The 23,444-nt window shown below is 31.4% G+C and overlaps 2 protein-coding genes across 5 annotated transcripts in view; one reads left to right on the forward strand and one right to left on the reverse strand.

Moving 5' to 3' along the window:
- The first annotated feature begins 959 nt into the window (after positions 1-959).
- LOC135956168 (zinc finger protein 652-B) lies at positions 960-20,027 on the forward strand. Of its 4 annotated transcripts, none has more exons than XM_065506597.1 (3): positions 960-1,807; positions 18,871-19,756; positions 19,817-20,027. In XM_065506597.1, exons 1-3 carry the CDS (start codon positions 1,111-1,113, stop codon positions 19,998-20,000), a joined length of 1,767 nt encoding a protein of 588 aa, XP_065362669.1. In that variant the 5' UTR covers positions 960-1,110; the 3' UTR covers positions 20,001-20,027. The 4 variants fall into 4 exon arrangements, with proteins under 4 accessions (XP_065362669.1, XP_065362671.1, XP_065362675.1 ...); XM_065506599.1 differs by lacking the exons at positions 18,871-19,756; positions 19,817-20,027 and adding exons at positions 15,037-15,928; positions 16,006-16,102; XM_065506603.1 differs by lacking the exons at positions 18,871-19,756; positions 19,817-20,027 and adding exons at positions 13,897-14,512; positions 14,579-14,764.
- Positions 20,028-23,030: 3,003 nt separating this feature from the next.
- Lgr3 (Leucine-rich repeat-containing G protein-coupled receptor 3) overlaps positions 23,031-23,444 on the reverse strand; it is an 85,213-nt gene continuing 84,799 nt past the window's right edge. The window contains exon 12 of the mRNA XM_065514970.1: positions 23,031-23,074. Within this exon, the coding sequence (XP_065371042.1) occupies positions 23,031-23,074 (44 nt within the window). The remainder of the gene's footprint in view (positions 23,075-23,444) is intronic.

The following is a 23,444-nucleotide window of genomic DNA, read 5'->3' on the forward strand; positions in this document are numbered from 1 at the left end:
ATGGATTTTGTGCTGCTCCACTAACTGTGCAAATTGTTTACATTGATTTTTTTCTTTTCTTGTTCTTTTTCTATGAAAATTATAAACATATGCGGAGTTTAAACGTCTCTGCTATTGTTTTTATTACCGTTAATAACAGTTTTAAACATCTCTGTAAAAACTTTACATTACATAGTGATGTAAAAGTTGTTATAGTTTATACGATTATTTTTCATCGAACAAACCCGAATAAACAGTTTTCCAATGTCTATATTTTTTCCAAACCACAGCCATTTTGACATTTTCTTATGTTTGTTTTTTGTTGCCATATTACTGGAACCGGCTGATTCATATTTGTGTAATCTGTGGTATCAGGTTTAGACAGGGGGTTTCTTTTTTTTTATTCATTTGAGGAATTACCCTATTTTCACATTAACAAAACACGGTTCCAAGGCGATTTTATACAAGGTGGAGTCAGTCAAACAGCTGATAACTTTTTTTTTCGCTTTTTGTTTCTAACAATTGTCAAAGCTTGTTTTTGTATTAAAATTTCTACATATTCTAAGCTTATTAACAAAATATTTATTGTTTACATAAATAAGTAAAGCCCTCACTATTCATGTATCTACACTATATTAAGTTTTAATAAATATTTGTTTAATTTTTCATTTTTGTTTTTTGACATTTATTAAGACCAATTGTTGTTTTTGTAGAAATGACATCACCTTGTATGAATTCGCCTTGACGGTTCTATAACAGTAAGAAAAGTTTGCAAATAAAATAAAAAAAATAGTGTAAAATAATACCTCGATATAATAAATACTACAACAACATATATTTTCATTTAAAAATGTCAATTATTTTCAAAAAAATTTTAAGCAAATGTCATATTTTATTTACTTTTGAGTGTCGAGTACTCACAAATCAAGCAGTAGTTAGTACTCAATACTTTAACATCACTAATGTAAATTAAAATTGTAGAAGTTTGTGACATATTTCACAGAAGTTTATATTTTTTAAAGAAAAAACTATAAAATTAAGCAAGAATAAAACAAAAATTAAAAATATAACAATTCCCCATTAGAAATTAATTATTAATTCTATGAATTTCCTTCGTTATAACTCAATAAAATGTCTGCAACTTCTTTTGTGATGCCCAATGACTTGTCAGACTTGTGTCGCGTGTGTTTACAATTGCCAGAGGAGTCTCAGTATTTGGACTTGGCCACCATTTACGACGAGGAAGACAATCTAACATATGGCGAATGTTTTACTATTTGCACCCACATAGATTTAAATGCCGGTGAGGGTGTACCACATCATTTGTGCAAATCTTGTGGCTTAGAATTGCAAATGTCCTATGATTTTCATAAAAAAATCGAAGAATCCAAGAGGGTGATAGAACAATGTCAAAAGCAAATATATGAACAAAAAGCAAATGTTGTGGGTGCCGTGGCCAGTATAGAACAGCCAAACAATGTGAATTCTGATGCGTTAGAAGAAATGGACATTGTGCAACTAATAAATAATAAATATGAAATAAGTGATGATGAGGATGAGTTGGCTGAAACATCACAAGAATTGGAAGAAATGTGCGGTATGCAACATGAAAATGAACAACATTTTGAGAGAGAGCCCCATGAGGACGAAGAGACTGATGAAATGGATATTATAAATAGAATTTGTCAAATAGAAGCCAACACACAACTAGAAGTACCCCCAGATAAAGATTTTAACACAAGTCTGAAGCCCTTGAATGATCATGATATTGAGGGTGATGAGGATGAAATGGAAGACTATCAGAATTTGGAAGCTTTGGAGGATGAAGGTAAGTGAGAGTTGTAATTATGTATGATTCAAAAAGGACCTTGACTTGATGTGCTTTTTAGTTTTCTCAATCTAAGTCCGCACAGAATTTAACAATTATTTCTATATATGAAAAGGAAATTGACAATATATTTTGTTTATATGATAAGAGAATTTATAAATCTGAAATTTTTTTTCTCTGATGATTAACCGGGTAAAATATTATTGAAGTTATTGTTTTCCCTAAAGTTGTTATACAATAAATGCAGAATAAGATACCAAAACAATTTGCTTTTACCTTAACAAAGATATAAAACTGTCGAAATATATTTAAAATAAAAATACTGAAATTCATCTGTAGCATTCCATGTATTGAAATTTGATAAATGTGCTTTTTGGAAACTCATTATGCTCCCAAATTCACTTAAAATTTTAAATATCATCGATAATAATTAGCCGAAGTTATGGAGATAATTTAAAGGAGCATTTACAATAGATAAATATTTGATATTTCATCTGGTTCAAACAGAAATGGTTTTACAAAACATATTAATAGAAGGGATTGCTACAATAAATTAACATTACTAACATAAAAAATACTTTTATTTTTTAATTTTATTTTTATAAATTCAAAACCTAGCCCATGCTGCCAAATATGGTTTACATTCTACTAAACAATTATTATCCTTTATAATTGTCGAAATTATTTTAATTGAGGCAAAATTATATATAAACAATATACACATCTGCTCAAAATAATAGATACACCAAAATTTATTTTTTAAAAACGAAAAAAAATAATGGTATATTGTAAAATTATAAAAAAAATTCAGTCGATTTTTATTTATAGTTAAAAGGAGAGTAAAAAACAAAAACAAAATATTTCATAATTAATAATAAATATTATAAAGTAAATTTTCTTAAATTTCGAAAAACTTGGTGCTCTTAATAATAGATACATTTTTAAAAATTCTTATTAAACAAAAGCTAATAAATTTTATCTTAAAAAAATTAGTTTATTATTAAAGTAAAGCTAGTATCCAGTATATCCACCTTTGTTTTGTAAAACTTTCTCCACTCTTCTGGGCATACTGGATATCAAGTTCTGACACTTCTCCAATGGAATCTCGTACCATATTTTTTGCGTTTTCTCCCATAAATCGTCTTTATTTTTGAAAACTTCCTTCGAAAGCCTTATCTTTAATTCACTCCACAAGTTTTCTATTGGGTTTAAATCAGGGGATTGGCTGGGCCAGCTTAAAACAGGTACGTTATTCTCCAAGAACCAGTTTTTAACTAATCTTGAACTATGTTTTGGGTCGTTGTCCTGCTGGAATGTCCATATTAATGGCATATTTTCCGATGCATATGGAAGCATTACGTTTTCCAATATGTCTCTATACCCACTAGCATTCATGGTATCTTCTATTCGGAATATCGGACCAACACCATTCCATGAAAAGCAACCCCAAACCATTATGTTTCCCCCGCCATGTTTTACCGTCTTTTTTGTAAATTTAACGTGGAATTCTTTTCCTTTTGGTCGGCGTACATTTCTTTGGCAGTCGTTTCCAAACAAATTTATTTTTGTTTCGTCGCTCCATAAAATATTTCTCCATTTTTTTTCGCCTTCACACCCGGACCATTGTAAGTGCTCTTTAGCAAATTCTAATCTTGTCTTGATATTTTTTTGGCGCATTAGTGGCACTTTTCTGGCAATTCTTCCCGGCAATTTAGCTTGTAAAAGACGACGACGAACTGTTTGTGGACTGATTTCGTTACATAGCTCCGCAGAAATAGCTTTCGATGATATGAAAGGGTCTTTTTTAACCATAAGGACGATCCGCCTATCTGTTTCTGGACTGGTTTTCTTTGGTCTACCGCGAGTTTCTCTTTTTTGTTTTTTAGATAAAGCATTTTGGACAAAATGTAAAGATCTTCTATGCTCATTGCTATTTCCCGTAATGATTTTCCTTGATTTCTCATCGTTTGAACAATTTTTTTCTCATCTTCGGTACAATGATGATTTCGTCCCATTTTCTTCAAAAGAGTCCTATTTTTTATAAAATTGTTGCTAAAATTTAAATTATACTTACTGTTTCACGTAAATAGGAACAAAAAATTGCACAAAAAAAAATTGTATATAAACAAATTACTGATGTGTATCTATTTTTATGAGCAAATAATTTTTTGTAATTCAAATAAATTCGTTTTTAAAAATCAACATGAAAGCAAATAGTTGCCAGATTTTTGACTGACATGACATTGCCAGATAGAAATTTTAATAATATGATGTATTCTTAACGCTTGCGAGGAAATTTTCAATGTTACCGCCATTTAAATTTTTTCTATTATTTTGAGCAGATGTGTATGTACATTAAAACAAAATAATAATAATTCTTTAAAAATGTAGCGATAAATAAGTTGTTAATGAAAAAAATATATACATATATTCATCAAGGATTGCATTAATTAAGAATTATGTTTTATCAAATAATTAATAAGTCCTTCTTAACAGACTCATCAGAATAAGAAAAATATTTTAATTCCCTAGGAAGCGATACCCTCACTTGGAATCACCTTTCATATACGGCAGAGGCAATCTGAGAAAATATTATCTGCGATACCATATTTATTGTCAATAGGTATATTGGAAACTAATAAACAAAGTCCCACAAATATGCTGTCAAAATATGTAAATGAGAAAAAAATTGTTCAGATTTCTTTATTTTTTTCACTTTTTATCACGTACAAATGTCGCATTCGGAACCGTGAAAAAAATATAAGGACATTTTTATTATTTACAACTAAAAATAGGAAAATAATCCAATTCTGAAAATAGAAAACATTTTTACAAAAACTATCTGCATCTATTAGTCTAAGTATTGTGTAGTATATCACTTGTTTTTTATTACTGCTTTACAGCGACTATGCATTGAACCAATTAAAGATAAAATCGTCTCCTTTGATATATTTTGCCATTCTCTTATAACCGCCTCCGATAAATCTTCCTTCCTGGTGTAATTTTGGGTCCTTATTTTACGATCTACAATTTCCCATAGATTTTCTATGGGATTGGGATCTGACGATTGGGCAGGCCACTTCAAAACACGTACCTCGTTGGATTGTAACCACTCGGTTACAACCCTAGAGGTGTGTTTCGGGTCGTTGTCGTATATTTTTCTCAGCGTATGGATACATAACATCGTTTAATATGGTTCTGTATCCTATACCTGTCATGGTATCTTTTATAATATGAATTGGGGCCATACCTTGCCCTGAAAAACATCCCCATACCATAATATTGCCACCGCCAAACTTTACAGTCTTATTAGTGTACTTTGGATCTAATCTTTTTGCCTTTGGTCGTCTTACAAATGTGCTACCATCACTGCCTCTTAAATTGTATTTGGATTCGTCGGAAAAGAGGACAGTATTCCATTTCTGTATCAACCTGTTTAAATGATCCCTTTCAAATTGTAGACGAACAGAACAGTTCTTTTTAGAAATGCGTTGTATTTTCACAGGATGATAGCAACCAAGACTAACCTCATTTGCTCTGCGACTAACTGTTCGGGTACTTATTTCTAATTTTCGGCTATTAACAACCTCTCAAGGAGTTATTTTTGGGAATTTCTTGAACTCTCTCGCTATTAAATTATCTTGTCTAGGAGTAGTCTTACGAGGTCTTCCATCTAAATGTTGAGTTTTTACAGAACCGGTCTCACGAAATTTCTTTATAATTTTTGGAACTGCTGATTTATTTATTGAATATTTGTCACAGATACTTTTTTGTTTTAAACCAGTTTTAAAATCGTTAATTATTTTATTTTTTAAGTCTTCACAAATCTTAACTTTAGCAATTTTCGTTAACTTTGAAATAAAGCAATTATGCGAAAAACTTAGAAAAAGAAATTGTGAAAAATTACCAGAATTTAAAAATAAAATAACTGTAAACAGGATGCTTTTAAACATTATTTTCGTGTTACACTTCTTTCTTGCAGAAGTTTAAAAGTTTCCATTGTTTTGTCAGTAGCGAAATAGAGAATATTTTTAATTTTGTTCCCTTTTTTCAGAATATAATTAATTATGTTGTTTGTTTTTCAGTTAATTTATATAAATAAAACTATACAATACTAAAAAAAAAAATTTATTTTAAAAAAATATTTTAAATTTTCGGCTACATATGGAATATTTGGAAAAGATTCTATTGTTTTGTCAACCACTGTATGTATATTGACATTCCCTTAAAACCGCATTCCTTCGTAGTATAATTTTCAAACCATATTTTGTGATCTGTATCCTATGAATTGGATCAATACCCTGCCGAGCTTGACTGTCCTATTTGTTTACTTGGTATCCAGTCTATTTCCCTTCGGCCGCCTTACAAATGTTCTTCCATCACCTAATAAATTTTAATTTATCTTAGAAATATACATAATTTATATTTGGTAGAGGTATCCATTGTATTCTCACTCATTGTATGTCTGTGCATACAAATACTTTGTTTTAAGTGTTTGAGACATAGAGACGATACACTCCTTTTTATCAAACAATAATAACACAAATTAGATGTCTATGTAACAACAAAATTCTTTGACTAACATGTATTTCGTTGTTGCAAGAGTTAGGTTTGTGACAACAAACTAAGGTTTTTGACAATTACGTCTCGTCTCTATGTTACCCTAAGGTTTGAGATTTACTTAATAAAACAAAATTAAAGATATGATTGTGAATAAAGTTTTATTTGAAATTAAAGTTAATGTGTTTGTGTCCAGCTAAATAAAATAATAATAAAACTAATTAAATATTTGTAATGTTTCTGCTTCTGTACTTTAAACAAAAAATGTTAATCATTCTTTTTTGTTGAACAAATATGTTGAACTCATTTTTCAATATTTTTAAAGATTTATCTAAAACAATCAATTTGCTTAATTATAATAAATATTAAACAAAAAAAGAATACAGTTCTTTGCCAATCTAATAAAAAAAATAATTTCCAATAATTTTTTTTTCTTAAAATAAACAGTAACGGAAACAATACAAATAAACGTAACAAAATACAATATTATTGAATGTGGCGAAAATGATGAATATGCTGAAGATGATAATGAGGGGGTGGAGGAGGACGAGGAATATTATACACATGAACCAAATGAGGATGATATGGAGGAACAGTTAAGATGGCAAAATAATGTGGTAGCTGTAGCCAGTAAAGAACATTTACCCATTAACATTGAAGATGACGAAGAGACGGAGGAGGAGGCAGAGGAAGAGACGATATATAAAACAGCTGTGTTTAAAAAAAATGAAAATCAAATAATACTAGAAGAAAGTTTACAGGATGAAAATGTTGAGCAGGAAGAAGACAATGAAAACGATTCAAATACCGAAGCTTCTAAGAAAACCTCTAGCGCCGACAAGAATAGCAATAATAATAATACATCCCGTAAACGTCATGTGGGCTCTTACAGTTGTGACTATTGCCAACGAGTTTATCCCAACTATTCGCGCATGAAAACCCATCGTCGTTGTCATGAGACGGATCGACCGAAATTCTCCTGCTCCCATTGTGGTCGCATGTATGCCACCAAACAGGCACGCGACTGTCATATACAAACGGCCCACGAGAAATCCGGCTACAACTGCAGCATTTGTAGTAAAGTTTTTGCCATACGCAAAAGTCTAGAAATACATGTACGCTATCATACGGGTGATTTTCCTTACGCTTGCAAGTTATGTGATCGGAAATTTGCTCAAGCCTGCCATTTGAATACACACGTTAATGTGAAGCACAATAAAATACGCTTTTCCTGTGATTATCCAGGTTGTGGCAAGTTTTTCACCTCCTCCACCTCGCTGCGCAATCATGAATTTACCCATGGCATTATGCCATTCGAATGTGAATATTGCCAGCAAGGCTTTCCCGCTAAAGCAAAGTAAGTTTATTACTGTGTTTTTAATCTTGCTATATTGTTAATATGTATATTTTGTTTATATTTTCCAGATTAAGAATACACATACAACGTAAGCATGGCATGGACTTGAGCAAAGATCAATTGGAAAATATGCGTAAATTTCATGTTATGCGTTCAAAAGTTAATTTAGTGCAATTTGTGGACACGTAGACTTAAATTAATTAATTTTATTAAACATTTTTCTTAATTTTCCATCATGTAAAATAATTCAAATACATATATGTATATTTTAAACTAAAATTTGTTTATTTAAAATATGTAAATACTATTTTGTATAGTATGAACTAAAATGCAAAACGTAAATAAATCAAGCTATAAAACAGTATAATCATTAGATTTTTATATACACTGGTGCATATTCCTCTAAACGCACACTACTTTTTTTTTTTTAAAAAAAAAGATTGTAAAAATTAAACATGATCATATTTAGGGGGCTACAAATTTGTTTATTAAATTAGTTAAGACTTCACTTAAAATATTGTTTACAAAAAAAATTCATTTGTACTTTATTTTTTACTTAATTTTCGAGATTAACAGCCGTTTTTAAGGGTATTTTCCTATAAACGCACTTTAATTTATGGGCCACTGTAGCATTATTAATAATGTGTGGATGATCCTTTGTTATGGATTGTTTCAAAAATACGGTCTGGTATTGATTCCACTAATATTTTAAGCTGATTGGAATGAATTTCCTCCCAGACTTGTTTAATTCTTAGTTTCAGCTCTGTCACAGTCATTATGCTTTCATTCTGGACATTATTTGCATAAACTTTACCGGCCATGTATCCCCACAAGTTCTCCATTGGGTTTAAGTCCGAACTACAAGCCGGCCAGTCCAACAGAGGAATGTTATGTTCATTAAACCAAGATTTCGATTGCTTAGAAACATGGATTGCAGCATTATCTTGTTGGAACATGTAATCTTCATCCATTTTTTCATCCATAAATGAGAGAAGAGCATCTTCCAACAGTTCGTTATAAATCGCACTATTCATTTTTGTCGGAACAAAACATATTTTCGACTTGTCAACTGCCCAAACCATAACACTGAAACCACCGTGCCAATCGTGCCAATAGCATGAGTCAGGACCGTCTAAATTTAATTTTTTTTCGTCACAGAAAATTACTTTTTTTCCACTCATCTGTCCATTTCATATATTTTCTTGCGAATTTTAGACGATTTTCTTTATGGTGCTTTTTTAGCATTGGTTCATTTCGGCTTTTTCCATTTTATGTTTTCATCGTTTCGTAAAATGTGTGCAACGTGTTTGGAAGTCACTGTAAGATTCAATTTATTATTTATTTGTGTGGAATTCAATTTCTTGCGGGTTGCTTCTTGTTTTATTAGATTAAGTTGTCTTCTTGTTAGTTTTGTATTTCCCTTTGTAGGTTTGCGAACTCCATAATTTTGACCTTTGTTCAAGAAATTTCGCACCACACTTTCCGAATGATCGGAACATCCTTGGTCGTGACAAAATTTAATTTGAATCTTTTCTTGATCGGACAAAAAAGTTCCCTTGGGCATCTTTAAAATTGATGAAATTTATTGATTCAAATAGAAAAAGTTGCAGTAAATTGAGATGTTACTATTAGAAACGTACCTTCGGTAAAAAAAAAAAAACTAAAATTGATAATATTTTATTTTTGGTAACTTTTTTAAAAACTAATTTTATACGAATCTTCCACTTAAAATAGCACCAAGAACATTTGATCGCATAATTAAGGCAAACAACAAGAATAAGAAAAAAAAACTTGTTTACTTTCAAAAAGTACCTTTAACTTGTCTCTCATTAAAAAAGTTAAATTTTGCTTTTGGATGAGAACAACAAAGATATAACAAAACAAGTAAGGAATTATGGTCGGTCAAGCCCGACCATATAATACCCTGCACTAAGTAAAAGCGCAAAAACATTTTTCTTTTAAAATTTCAATAATTTATATTTTTGAGTGATTTTCGGAAGTGGGCCTTATATGGGCTATGACCAATTATGGACCGATCACCATGAAATTAAGTCGTGTGATTTATGTCTATATTAAAGTTAAGTATGTTGAATTGTGTGTGTATACCAACATTTTTAAGCGATTTTTGCACGTTAAAGCGATTTTCGGAAGCGGGTCTATATGGGAGCTATGACTAATTATGGACCGATCGTAACAAAATTTGGTGACATGAATTTTTTGTATATAAAACTTATTTGGAGCAGAATTTGTGGAGATACATATATAAATTAAACATTTATGACCGATAAAGTCCAATTTCGGGAGGACATTTGTATGTGGGCTAGGTGAAATAATGGACCGATTTCAGCCAGTTTCAATAGGCTTGGTCCTTGAAAAAATAATATGTACCAAATTTGATCGAAATATCTTCAAAATTGCGACCTGTACTCTGCGCACAAGGTTTACATGGACAGCCAGCCAGCCAGCCAGCCAGCCGACCAGACGGACATCGTTTAATCGACTCAGAAAGTGATTCTAATATGACTAATATTTTTGGGCGTTACAAACATCTGCACAAACGCATTATACCCTCCCACTATGGTGGTGTAGGGTATAAATACATAAACAAATTAAGTGCGTTTGTAGGAATATGCACCAGTGTATTGTTGTTATATTTTTGTCAATTGTGTTTTGGTTGAAATATTTCTTCGGAAGCTCATAGATAACCTATAAATCCACATACAGTGAGTGACACTTTTTTTGGAAATAACATGACCGACCTTTTACCAAATATAAATATGTATATTTCTAAGATAAATTCAAAGTTTTTAAGCATTTAAGTTTAAGAAAAATGTATTTATAGAATACTTCCTAGCATTGGAAGTATTCTATGAAAGAAGACTAATATAAAAAACAATATTATACAAGGTGGCGCAAAAGTAAACTTCCGATGTTTTTTGGCTGTAATTAAAAAAAATTTTTATTTTGTCTTTTAATTTTTGTTACCATTCAGTGAGCGATGTCTTCGAAGAAAAAAGGTCCGATGACTCCTCCAGCGAAAACAGCACACCATACAGTGACTTTGAGCGGGTGTAATGGCTCTTCGTGGGTTACGCGCGGATTTTCAGTGCCCCAGTGCTTATTTACGTACCCGCTTAGATGGAAATGGGCCTCATCACTCATGATTATTTTTGATGAAAAAATAATCATGAGTGATTATTGGTCAAATAAATAGTCAGCAATATTCCGCGTTCTGGAGCAGTGTAGCGTAACATTGTTTATTAACGTGTATTTCGCATGTGTTTACTACACAAATGTCAAAACAGAACTGACATTAGGGGCCAATCGCAAAATTTATAGCATTTTCTGATAGGAGGATTACTTTTGCGCCACCTTGTATACACTTCACCAAATTATACTTTAAAATAAATAGGTAAACAAAATTAATTTTTTTTAATTTATTAGTGAAAAAAATTAAAATTTTTTTTGAATTTAAAAAATAAAAAATTTAAAAAAAAAATTTTGTTTGGCGTTAAAAAATATTTATCCTGATTTTGACAAACGGAATGACAAACTAAAAAAAAATATGTTAGGTTAGTTTGTATGGATGACATGGGTTCACATAAGAACCAGTGTTCATAGAGGCCCATTATGATTCCTAAAAAAACGATTTTTGGTATAAAATATTAGTGATCACAGATTAAGCTTATTTTTCCTAAAATCGCAGTAGTTACGAATTTATTAACGATTTAAGATAATTTAGTTTTTTATACTAACAATCGATTTTTGGTATAAAATATGAGTGATTATGTTCTCTAAAATCGCCGTGTTTACCCATTAAGGGCTAATTTCCATTTTTGTACTATTATTATAAATACTAGACATCATGTTATATTTTTCTTAAGTTTCATCAAAATATTTATAAAATTTCGCAATCTTTCCATTAGAAATTTCAAATATTGAAAAATTTGACCTTTGACCTTCACGATTTAAGGTTTAATGTTTTCCAATTTTAGTAAAACTTTCAGAGTATATTTAGAATTATCTGTACTATAATATTCTGAATAGGTTCTACTTAAAATTTAAAACACTAAGGAAATTGAGCTCATTCGCCAAAATATAGCCAAATAATTAGTTTTTCTCTAAAATTGCAAAATTTTAATCACAGGTACGGAAAAACTATTGGAGATATTTTCACAATTTTTACATATTTTTATTCTCTATTATATTCTCAATAAATCCCAAACCAGCTGATCAAAAAATTCTGAAATTTGTTTAACAAAATTTTAACTGCCGTTAAAAAAATATTTTTTTTGGTCATACCTGAGAATAGGTTAACCTTCGCTTTACCAATACCCACCCGGGTGACCACTCGGTTTTTGTTAGCTTAATAATTTTTTTCATTTTGTTTCGATTTAAATAATATTTAGACTCAATGAACAAATTTTAGAGTTCTATATTATTTAATAAAAACATTTTAAACTTTTTATAAGGTTTTTTCGATTTTTTAAAATTTTGTTCGTCGGATATATTTATAGAAGTGCAGTATCACCCGGGTGGGTATTGGTAAACCACGTACATAAAAAACCTTTGGTAAAGCGAAGGTTAACGGTATCCTACGAAGCCGAAACTAATATACATACAAGTAAATATGAATATATTTTAAGTAAAAATTAGCTTTTATTTTAATCAGAGACCGAAAATAACGGGTTCACTTTCATTTCAATGGTAAATTCTCATTCGCAGCCATTTAAAAATATTTTTTTGTGATATATCACTGAGAGAGTGATTTATTAGAGAACATTATAGTTTGAGAGAAACAGAAAAGAAACAAACACAACTAATCTAGATGAGTGATTTATAATATATTTTTTTCGTAAAGGTTAGCTTGTGACTTATTTGCGAATATGCAAAATAAATCGCAAAAAATCATTTGATGCAAATCAACGCTTAAATATATAAAATTTATCAAAAGATTTATAACAAATTAAAAAAAAAATAATCTTATTTCTGTTACTTAGACTTCATTACTTCATACTTATCATATTATTTCCATAATTTGTTTAAAATTACTAATAATATTTTATTGTATGTAAATAAAAGAGAAAGTAACAGTTATTAAGAACAAGAACAAATGAATTGTTTATCTCACACCAAACCATTAAAAACAACAAAAACGAATAAAGGTCACACCAAACCATTTAAATGAAAATCATTTTATTACTGTTATTTTCAGTGATTTATTTTTATCACAAAAATATAAATCACAATTTGGGTTTTTTGGTATATGGACGAGTTATTTTCGATCTCTGATTTTAATTTATTTAATTTTGTTCCTACATTTCTTGTTCTAGTGGCCTGAGACACGTTAATGGCCTGTGGAATTTTTAATAACAATTACGTACATATTTCGATTCTTTTAAATTAAATTGGAAAAGTAATTTTTTAATGGCAAAATTTTTACAAAAACTGAAAAAATTTAATTTTTCCCCTTGCAAATGCATTTCAAAACTTCTGAGGGTGCGGTACTTCATTAGTGTTAACCCCAACCGAATAAAATTTTTACAGGATGGTTTTTTTTACCAATGTTCGCCAAACTGGGCCGGTGAGACTGGCCATAATCCAACTTTTGTTTATTAAGGGCCACCCTAGTGATCACAGATTGAACAACTTCTTTTTCATGTTATTTTTGCTGGATTATTAGTCCTATTAAAAGACTTTACAATACATTACATTCTCCATATTTTTGGAAGCATAATTACAACGATATTATGTAATTTCCTTAGCATTTCTAAAACAATACTGCAGTCAAAGTGTAAGAGTTGTAACAGTTTTCAATTAGTTTTCTTGTCGAGCGAAAAAAAATAATCTTAAGCGGTGACAAAACTAAAATTGCCTCCTAGGGAAGCCCTGTTTAAACCTAAATATTTATCAGGATTTGACGCAAGAGTATTTTTCAAATCGTACCAGTTAAAAATTAACCCGAATCTGTATTTTCTGTATCTGTCGGACAGCTACTTAACAAATATGTGTATTAAACAGTTATGAATAAGATAAAGTTGAATAAAAAAATTAATAAATAACATAGTAACTTAATTAACATTATTTTTTGACAATTATAAACAACAATACCACTCCTCTCTTTCATGCTGACATATTCATTTAACTGAATATCAAATAAACTCTATTATAGACCTCCCATCTTATATGCTTAAAGATGAATGTACAAATAATAAAATCACCACTGAAGAAGAAATTATAACCAATACAACAATAACACCTTGTATACCTGCCGGCCTAAGGCTACCATTACCGCCTGGTCCACCCTTTATATGTGAATTCTGTGGCCATAATTCGAATACAAAATCCCTATTGGCTTCACATCGTCATAGGAAACATCGTCTCAAAGAGTCTGCCTACCAGTGTGACAAATGTGAAAAACAATTCAACACTAAAGATGCCTATGACAAGCATGTGCAACGTTTAAGTTGTCAACAATATCCTGAATTTACTTGTGAATATTGTTCGAAGAAAATTATAGGATCAGCAAACTATAAAATTCATTTAAGATTCCACAAGAAAATCTATCCCTTTGAGTGTGAAAAGTGTGGCAAAGGCTTTATGTTGGCCGTACATTTAAAGACGCACATACAAACGAAACACGAGAATAAACGTTTCGTTTGTGAGGAGCTGTATTGCGGTAAATTTTTTCAGTCCCTTCAATCGTTGAAATCTCATATGTATGTGCATTTGGGCTCGATGCCGTATTGTTGTGAATATTGTGAGAAAATGTTTCCGAATAGGGGCAGGTGAGTAATCGATTTTCCTTTGAATTACATTTTTTGTATTTACTTCAAGTTTATTTTCATTTGCAGTTTACGTTGGCACATAAAAAGAACTCATGATACGGATGTCAGTGTAGAGGATATAAATCGTATGCTGGTGTCCGAGGAAATCTCAATAAAAGCTACGGTTCAACCTGTTGAATTTGAAAGTGATACGGAGAATTATTGATTTTAATTTTTTTTTTAATAATTTAAATAAACATTTTAAACAGTTTATGATTCGGTATTTTATTTATTAGTAGGATAGAAATTCGACTACTTTTAAAACGCTTTTTTACCAGTTTTATGGAAAGGATTTTGAATTTTTCTTTTTATATTATGCATATCTATAGAAAAGAACCTTTTAAACCATATAGCCAGGCGATACTTAACGCTTTGAAATGTCATATAATACATTATAGCTTAGTGGAAGATGTAGAAGATGCTCTAAAATTTAGAGAACGAAATCCACACAGTTCTAACAACTTTTAAATGAATATTTTTTTTAGAAAAAAGGCGAACATTTTTACCTAATATAAAAATAAAAACAGAAATTTTAAATGATGATCAACACATTAAGATAAAAGAAGAATTTAAAACTCCAACAGAAACACATTCCGTAGCAACAGAACATTTTGAGGAAATACAAAATGAAATTTCAACGGACAGTAATTATAATAGTCATGATCCTTTAGTAGCAAATAAAACTATCAATGATGACATCATTAAAATTGAAAATGAAACCTTAAGTGAATACACAGTTACAAGTCCCACCATAATACCAGGAATAAATCCTCCTATACCCAAACATTTTCCTTATGAGCAAAGACATCCTGCGGGACCACCATACGGATGTGAATTATGTGGTCACAGCATGCCAACCAAAAACGCCTTGTACAAACATCGTCTGCGGAAACACAATCTAAAAGGTTTTCAACGACAACCCATAACACAACCCATTAGTTGTCATTTGTGTTCGAAAGTTTTTATCACAATGTCCTCCCTGAGACAACACATGGATGCTGGTCATCTGAATAAGAGTTTTGTTTGTGAGCATTGCGGACACAATTTACCCACGAAAAATGCTCTGTGTCAACATCGTCTAAGAAAACATCGTGATATCGAGAAGCAACAAAAGAAATTACTGCAATTGAAATGTTCTCTATGCACGGACAGCTTCAATACGGCTGAAAGTTTAAATTTGCACAAACTAAGTTCTCATACAAAAAAGCATACTGTCTCAGAAACGAATGAATGGTTTCAATGCGATGACTGTGGCCATAAATTACCCACGAAAAATGCTTTGTGCCAGCATCGTCTGCGAAAACATCGTCATAAAAAAGACACAAAAAGCTGTTATCGTTGCAGATATTGTGATATCGTATTGCCTTCTAATGAAATGTAAGTAATGATTTGCTTTTTTTTTATTATAAAAGAAAAAGTCTTATTGTTGGCTATTAATTTATTTTGTATTGCAGATTACAAAGTCACTTGTTGGAATTGCATGAAGTACTACCGGCTCTTAAACAATTGGTGGATAGACTGTAGCTGTAATAATTAAATTAGCACTAATAATTTATTGTTAAAATATATATAAATAAGCCAAGTTTAATAAATATGGAAAAGGAAAAGAACTAGCCATAGAGAAAATATATGTGTATTAATATATGGAACGAGCAATCAAATATTAGAAAAGCAAAACGAAATAAATAATTAATATGGAAAGTTTAAAAAATCGCTTCGTATTCCAAAAGCATCGAAATCTTAAAGGTACATTGCAAGATATCATAAATAAATGAAATTGATTTCAAACTGAAACGGTCGTCCTGTTCTGTAAATCTAGTAATTTCAAAAACGATTGATTTTCAAACAATAATAATTGACAAATTGATGTTCTCAAAAAACAGGAACTACCGCATTCGTGATCGAAAAATGTTTTCGATATCGAAATTATAATAAAATGTACTAAATTTCTTGCTTGATATCAATCTCAAATAAGAAAATTACTATTAGTTTTACTCGATATCGAATTCGGAAATTCGACCCTTGTTTCAATGACTCTTGGGAGGTTATCAATAATCTAAAACTCAAAATGTATGACGCAGGCTAACTGTTAGCCGCAGGGCAATTGAGGCTGGTCTTGGTTGATATTGTTCTTTTTTCGGATGAATTCAAATTAAATTTAAGTGACAATGATGGGAGAACATTTGTAAGACGGTCGAAGGGGAAGAGACTGGACCCCAAATTAATTTGATAATTTTTTTTAGGGCTCTGCATCGTTGAGATCAAGGTCAAGATGTAACGCCATATCAACTGAATGTGTTCATAGGTCTTCAGGACGGAGTGAGATTGGGTATGCCGAACAGTCAAAAAGGTGAAGGGTATCATTGGGATCCTCATCGAACGATGGACATATATTGGGGACCAGTATGCATTGAGCCGTTTGCTCCATCCAGATCTTGGTTGTGCCGGAACAGTGTTTGCAATAGGCAACCTCTATGTTTACTGTATATCTTTGAATATCTTTTAAAGCTGCAACGAACGATGTGTGATCAAGCGGATCATGTACATATCCACGTATGTAATTTTCGTACAAACGAAGATCTTTTCTAACATACCTCGGAGGGATATTCCAACATAGTTATGTGGAAGTTGGGATGGTTCCTCCGATGACATCCCCGAAGGAACTGGTGTGAAATCATGCTGTTCTGTTGCAGCCCCTAACGGACCTAAGATGGCATTTTGGCAGCTTTGTATATTTCTCCACTGAGTATCATTCACTGGAGCCGCATAATCGCCGAAAAGTTTCCGTGCCCCAAGTGCTTTGAGTATCTTGTTTCTACGGAGGCAGTTAAAATGCTGTCAATCGTTACACCCAAAATTGTTGGATGGTAAAAAGTGTATAACTCTGAGATAACTGTTCACCAAACCACATAGGTCATCAATGTTGTGGCCCGTCACTATAACAGCACTCTTACGAAATCACTTCCACATTGTGTGGAGGTCCAGGTAGTTTTGAGAGGTAGAAATTAAACAATAAGGGTGACAGGACACAACTCTATATGACCCCTTGTTTAATTCTACGATGTCTCTCGATCTAATGTCTCTAAACTCGAAGAACGGCTGATGAGTTCAAGATCCATCTCTTCAGGTTGTTCGACAGGGAGGTCTGGAATGACTTGCGGTATCGATAAATCCCGGACCGTTCTTTCACATGGTTATTGCTGGTTCAAACCTTGTAAAACATCAGTGGCAATGGCGGTTTATGCTGTGCTACTATGCATTTTCCGGAATTCATGCTGGTGATGAGCCACTGCAAAGTCTCGTTAAGTGTGGGGAGGAAAAGATCTTCTAGTGTCTTCGCGACAGGAGAGAAGAAAGAGATCGGTCTGTACGACTCGCGTTTTTCTAGGTTTCTGCAGGGGGTTGATTACACTCTTCGTCATAAACTCAAGATTCCTCAGCATCCATCTGGGCCAATGGCCTTAGAAGGCTTTGCATTTTTATGACCTCTGCAACTTAGGCAGGAGAGGTTGTGGCAGCAAAGTTAGGGAAGTTTGCGAACAACCCTTCATTTAGCATTATCTCTCTCTGGGTGCTCAATAAACATCCGCTAGCACACTGTTTAGGGCAAGATATTGGCCCAATTCATATCGAGCCCAATTATGAATAAAAAATTCCCAGGGAGTTTTTTCCCATTAAATTTGAATAGGAGAATTTTAATTCATATTTGGGCTGATCATAGGTTATGTTAGGTTAGGTTATATAACGATATGTTGTGGTAGCAGCAGTGATTGCTGAGTAGTCAGCCCTTGGCCGAGTGAACTCGGGTCATTCCGGTGCGTAGAACCGGCTGTCGTGGGAATAGATGTTATATGTATATCCTTACGCTGCGGAAAATATGCCCCTAGTTTGGAGATTCCAGCACGACAATGACCCCAAACTGTAAATATTTATAAAATTCTAAAAAATAGAATTTTCTTAAGATTTTTTTTGGATTTTGATGACTTAATTGAATTGAAAGTTTGATAAATCGAATCTCAATGGTAGCGGAATGTCAAAGGACCGTTGGAAGAAGATTTCATAAATAAATTAAAAATGGTTCAATATCATAGGTCCTGGTCCCTAAATCGAGTTATTTCATAAACTGAAACGAATTGATGTTCATCAATTCGCAATATTTTTGGAATTGAAACAGGTTTGTTTACTCGAAAGTAAAACCAGTAAATCATTACACATATAACATAACTATTTTTAATCTTGGACATTCTATTTATAATTATTGCAGTAACATGGAAAATAACTCCAAATTTCTTTAACTAAATCTCTTTCTCTATTTACAGGCAAAAGACTGTCCATTCCACAAGCAATGTCCCTTAATAGTTCAAACTTACACAGTTTTGTTCATATTAATCGTCCAGATTTTTGTGCAAATGTACAACGATATGTGCCGAATATAACAGAAGAAACTGTAATCGAAGAAGAGATATCTCAGGATGCCACCGACAAATGGTTATATACTCTCAATGATATCGAGGCAGAGCCTACAATAAAACATATAAATCTTGAAAGTGGTGAAATGCCTCTGGTTAATAAAGAACTGAAAACAAATGTGGAAAGTGATGAAATACCTCAGGAAATTGATAAACTAAAAGATCAAATTTTCAACGAAAATCTGCAGCCAGATTTGAAAAAATTTACCGTGGATGAAACTGAAACATCAGCAGATAGTTTAAGTAAAAAATCGAAGCCAACCGTATGCTCAATTTGTCAGAAGTCCTTTATAAGTCATAATAAATTAAATTGGCACATGCGTATGCATGATAAAAATCGTAAACGTTTTGTGTGTCCGGTACAAGCATGTGCACGCATTTATGCCTCCAAACAGGCCTGTGATTTACACTACAAACAATCGCATCTGGATGAAGGATTCATTTGCCCCATCTGTCATAAAGTATTTTCGGCCAAACAGACGCTAGAGGTTCATATGCGTTATCATACAAAAGAGTTTCCCTATCAGTGTAATCTTTGTGAGAGAAAATTTGCCCAAAAAGGCCATTTAACGCAACACATTGAGGTTAAACATCACAACTTAAGATACATCTGTACCGAACCGGATTGCGGTAAAATATTTCAAAATAGTGTTTCCCTAAGAAATCATGGTTATACCCACTCATCTATGCCGTTCAAGTGTAATCTTTGTGACAAGGAGTATCCACAGAAGAATAAGTAAGTTGTTTTTTTTTATTAATAAAAAAATTAAATTAATAAAATTATGTTTTGTTTTAGATTAAGAGCCCATCTTATGCATAAACATAAATTGGACTATTCGCTGGAAGATTTAGAGTCCATGCGTCAATTTAATATTATACGTACCCGTCATGCTTATGTTAAAGTTCAAACTGCAGCAACTGAAGACTCTGGGCATGTGGATTCAGAGGGCACATCTATGCCACGGCCTTCTGATTTGTGATGTGGGCATATAGTCATATTAAAGTTTTTTATTTAATGAAATCAAAATGGTGTTTACAAGTTGTGGCGGAAGAAGCACAAATTCATAATTTACCGTGAAAATAAAAAGAAATAAATAAGAAAAAGTAATCGATTGAAGAACAGGAGCCGAATAAATACAATTTTGCATGTGGGTAAGTTTTTTAATAATAACTATTTCAAGGTGCATTTAATAAGGTGCCATCGGCAGCACAGCTGATTATAGAAATAGCACGCACAAATGTCAAACTACATATATAAAAAATATCCGCCCGTACGCCCGTATGTCAAACTCTATATATAAAAAATAAGTGAATTCGCCTGTATTTATTTCAATTCGCCACTGCTGTCACCTTGTTAAATACGCCTTGAACTATTTAATTTAAAATGTATTTGCTCAGCAGATCTCGAAAATAAAGAGATTACTTATTTGTATATGGTTATTAGCTATTATTTATCATTTAAAATCCAGGTTGAGAAAATATCGTTATCGTTACCATACAAATTATTGTTACTGTTACCTTTCAATCGATTCGAATTGTTAACCAATCTTGCTTAAAAGTCATGTTTTACAGTTAATCACTGGGAGAAATCATTCACCCTTATTATATTTGGTGTCGTCGACATCGTCATCAATATTGAGTCAAAAATATTGTAAAGTTACCAATTGTTATCGATATCGGAGAAAAATATACCATTTTTTGACTCAATATTGACGACGATGTCGACGACGCCAAATAGAATAAGGGTGAATATGTGAAAAATGTATTGATAATTTGGGAGGAACACAGCTGTAAAAGTTATTTCCGATACAAGGTCTCACCATAACGTTACCTTAAATTACGGATGTCGTATGTAGCAAAAGTTAACTTTTCAACAGACGGCTTTGAATGTTTAACATTAAATTTCTTCAAAATAGCCCTTTGGATTCTCTCCAGTTTTGGATTGAATATAACTGGAATATTTTATTTTTATTAGCCTAAAGGTAGGGTCACACATGACAAATATTTGACGAAAAAGACGTAACCACTAAATAAAATATATTTGAATTCTTTTATTTATTCCAAAAACTTACTTTACTTTTGGATGATTCAAAACAAAAAAATAAGTTTTATTTTATTTGATGCTGTTTGATCTTACAAAACAACTGTAAGAGTAAACACATCAAACAAATCAAAGCGGATAAGCAAACATTTCTGAGTAAAATGCCTAGAAATTATATTTTTAAAAAATTTTGTTTTAGTACAATCTTTAATAACTTTGTCAATTTCCAACAGATTTTTAAAAGCAATATTGCGTTTTATGCATAAATAAAGTTATTTTTTAAATCAATGCATAAATAGTACGGTTCCTTTATAAAATACTATGTAAAATATTCTTCAAAGTTGGAAAATGGTTAAAAAATATAAACAAAAATATGTTTACTGAAGAAATGCACACAAATTTTGTCAAAATACTTAAATAATATATATACCATTGGAAAGACCACAGTTTCTTCTTTTTAAGTCCGTTTAAAAAATTAAAATCGATTGAGAATCAGCTTAGTTAATGGCTTATAAGTGCTTAAAGGTATGAAAAATCCAGGTATTTCTACTTTAGTCTTTTTTGTCTCATAGTGTAATTTGATACAGTAAAATTTAAAATTTCGTGATAAAATCTTTAAATATTAACCGGTTTCCGGTTTAACCGAAAAAGTGTATTTTTTTTGCCTTTTTGCTGCGTATAACGGTTCCTGTTTTACGTCGTTTGCACCAACCGCGTGTCTTTTAATTTGATGAACCCTGGTGGAGACCATTAAAACTCTTCGTTACTGGTGGAGTACCAATTAAAACTCATATCGTGAAGTCTTTTAAGCGTTCCAGCTTCCTATATGAAGATATAGGTCGACTAGGGACTTACTTAAATCGAGTGGTTACGTGCCATCAATTGTGAGAATTAAAAAAAAAAAAAATTTCATATAAATATGGCAATACTTTTAATTTTATAAGAAAAAGCATCCGCGTACATAACTTTTTTGGTAAATTTTAACTTTCTAAAAGAAAAAGTGACATTAAAGTATATCGAGCCCTTAGCGCCAAATTATCGTAAGCGACAAAACACAAATTTTACAGGAGAAGGTTTTTTTCGATTATTTTGAAATTTATACATAAAATTAAAAATGTTATGATGCGATATAATATAATTTCGTTCAAGCTATTTGTCTATTTTTCAAAAATATTTATAACTTTTGACAATTAAAAATTCATGGAATACTTTATGGAAAAATATGACAAAAAATGTTTTTTATTGAATTTTTGCATAGATAAAAATTGTTCGAATTGAAATTTAATTTTTATTTATAAATAGTTTTTAATGAACTTTCACAGTTATGTAAAATTTTCGATTCAAAATGGAAAAATAAAAACGAATTTTGAAATTTATTATCAGCAATCCCGCAATTCCCAAAAAATTCTTGAAAAATCCCAAAAATGGAAATTTTTTGTTTTTTGGCTATAATATCCATACCAGGGTCTGAGTTATTGGAACCCTTTACAAAATAATTAAAAGCATATTATCAATATTTTAACTACATACTTCATACTGAATATGAAGGTAAATATGTCTGCTGTCTGGATCGTTATATTTTTGTTCTAAAAAAATTTTTTTTCACTCTTACTGATCGACTTATACAGCCAAACTATATTTCTGTAGAAAAAGTTTGGTAGTAATGAATAAACAGGAAATATAACAGTGCATACTTGTTATCTGCATATTAAGATATTTTCCTTCAATTCTTTGGAACTTAATTTGCAATTTAAAATTCTTATCAGCTTGGATTTAATATAACATTTATTTTAAAAAATAGTGTCATACACATTTACACTTAAATCTAACGTACACTTAACATTTAATTAAAAATCTTTGTTTGCTTTTTTAAAACTATGTATGTTTAAAATAATGAATTGGCCTTAAAAATAAATGCATCAGAAATCCTTTTAGAGCTGCCCGTTTTATTTCTGCCCTCCATTCAGTTTTATTTCGTTACGACTAGAGGTATGGCCTTGCCACTGTATTCATCTGTAAAGAAATGGAAATTAAATAAGGAGATTATTAATTAAAAAGTTTGAAATTGTTTAAAATTATGTGATAAAATATTTTGAAGAAAATAAAGTCCTTCAAACTTTGAGTTTATATTGCGTTTGTACCGCCCACAAATATTAGTCCTACGCCCACCGACTCAGAATCATTTTCTGAGTCCATTAAATGATGTCAATCAGTCAGTCCGTCCCTCTAACTGGCTGGCTCATTATTTCAATTAGCCCCCATGTAAATGTCCTCCCGAAATATGATTTTTTTGTCATACATGTCTGATTTATAAATGTAACCACACAAATTCAACCACAAATAAGTTTTATATAAAAGGAAATCACATTTAAAGAAAAACAAG

The sequence above is a fragment of the Calliphora vicina genome, chromosome 1, assembly GCF_958450345.1.
Source record: "Calliphora vicina chromosome 1, idCalVici1.1, whole genome shotgun sequence".
NCBI classification, from domain to species: Eukaryota; Metazoa; Arthropoda; class Insecta; order Diptera; family Calliphoridae; genus Calliphora; species Calliphora vicina.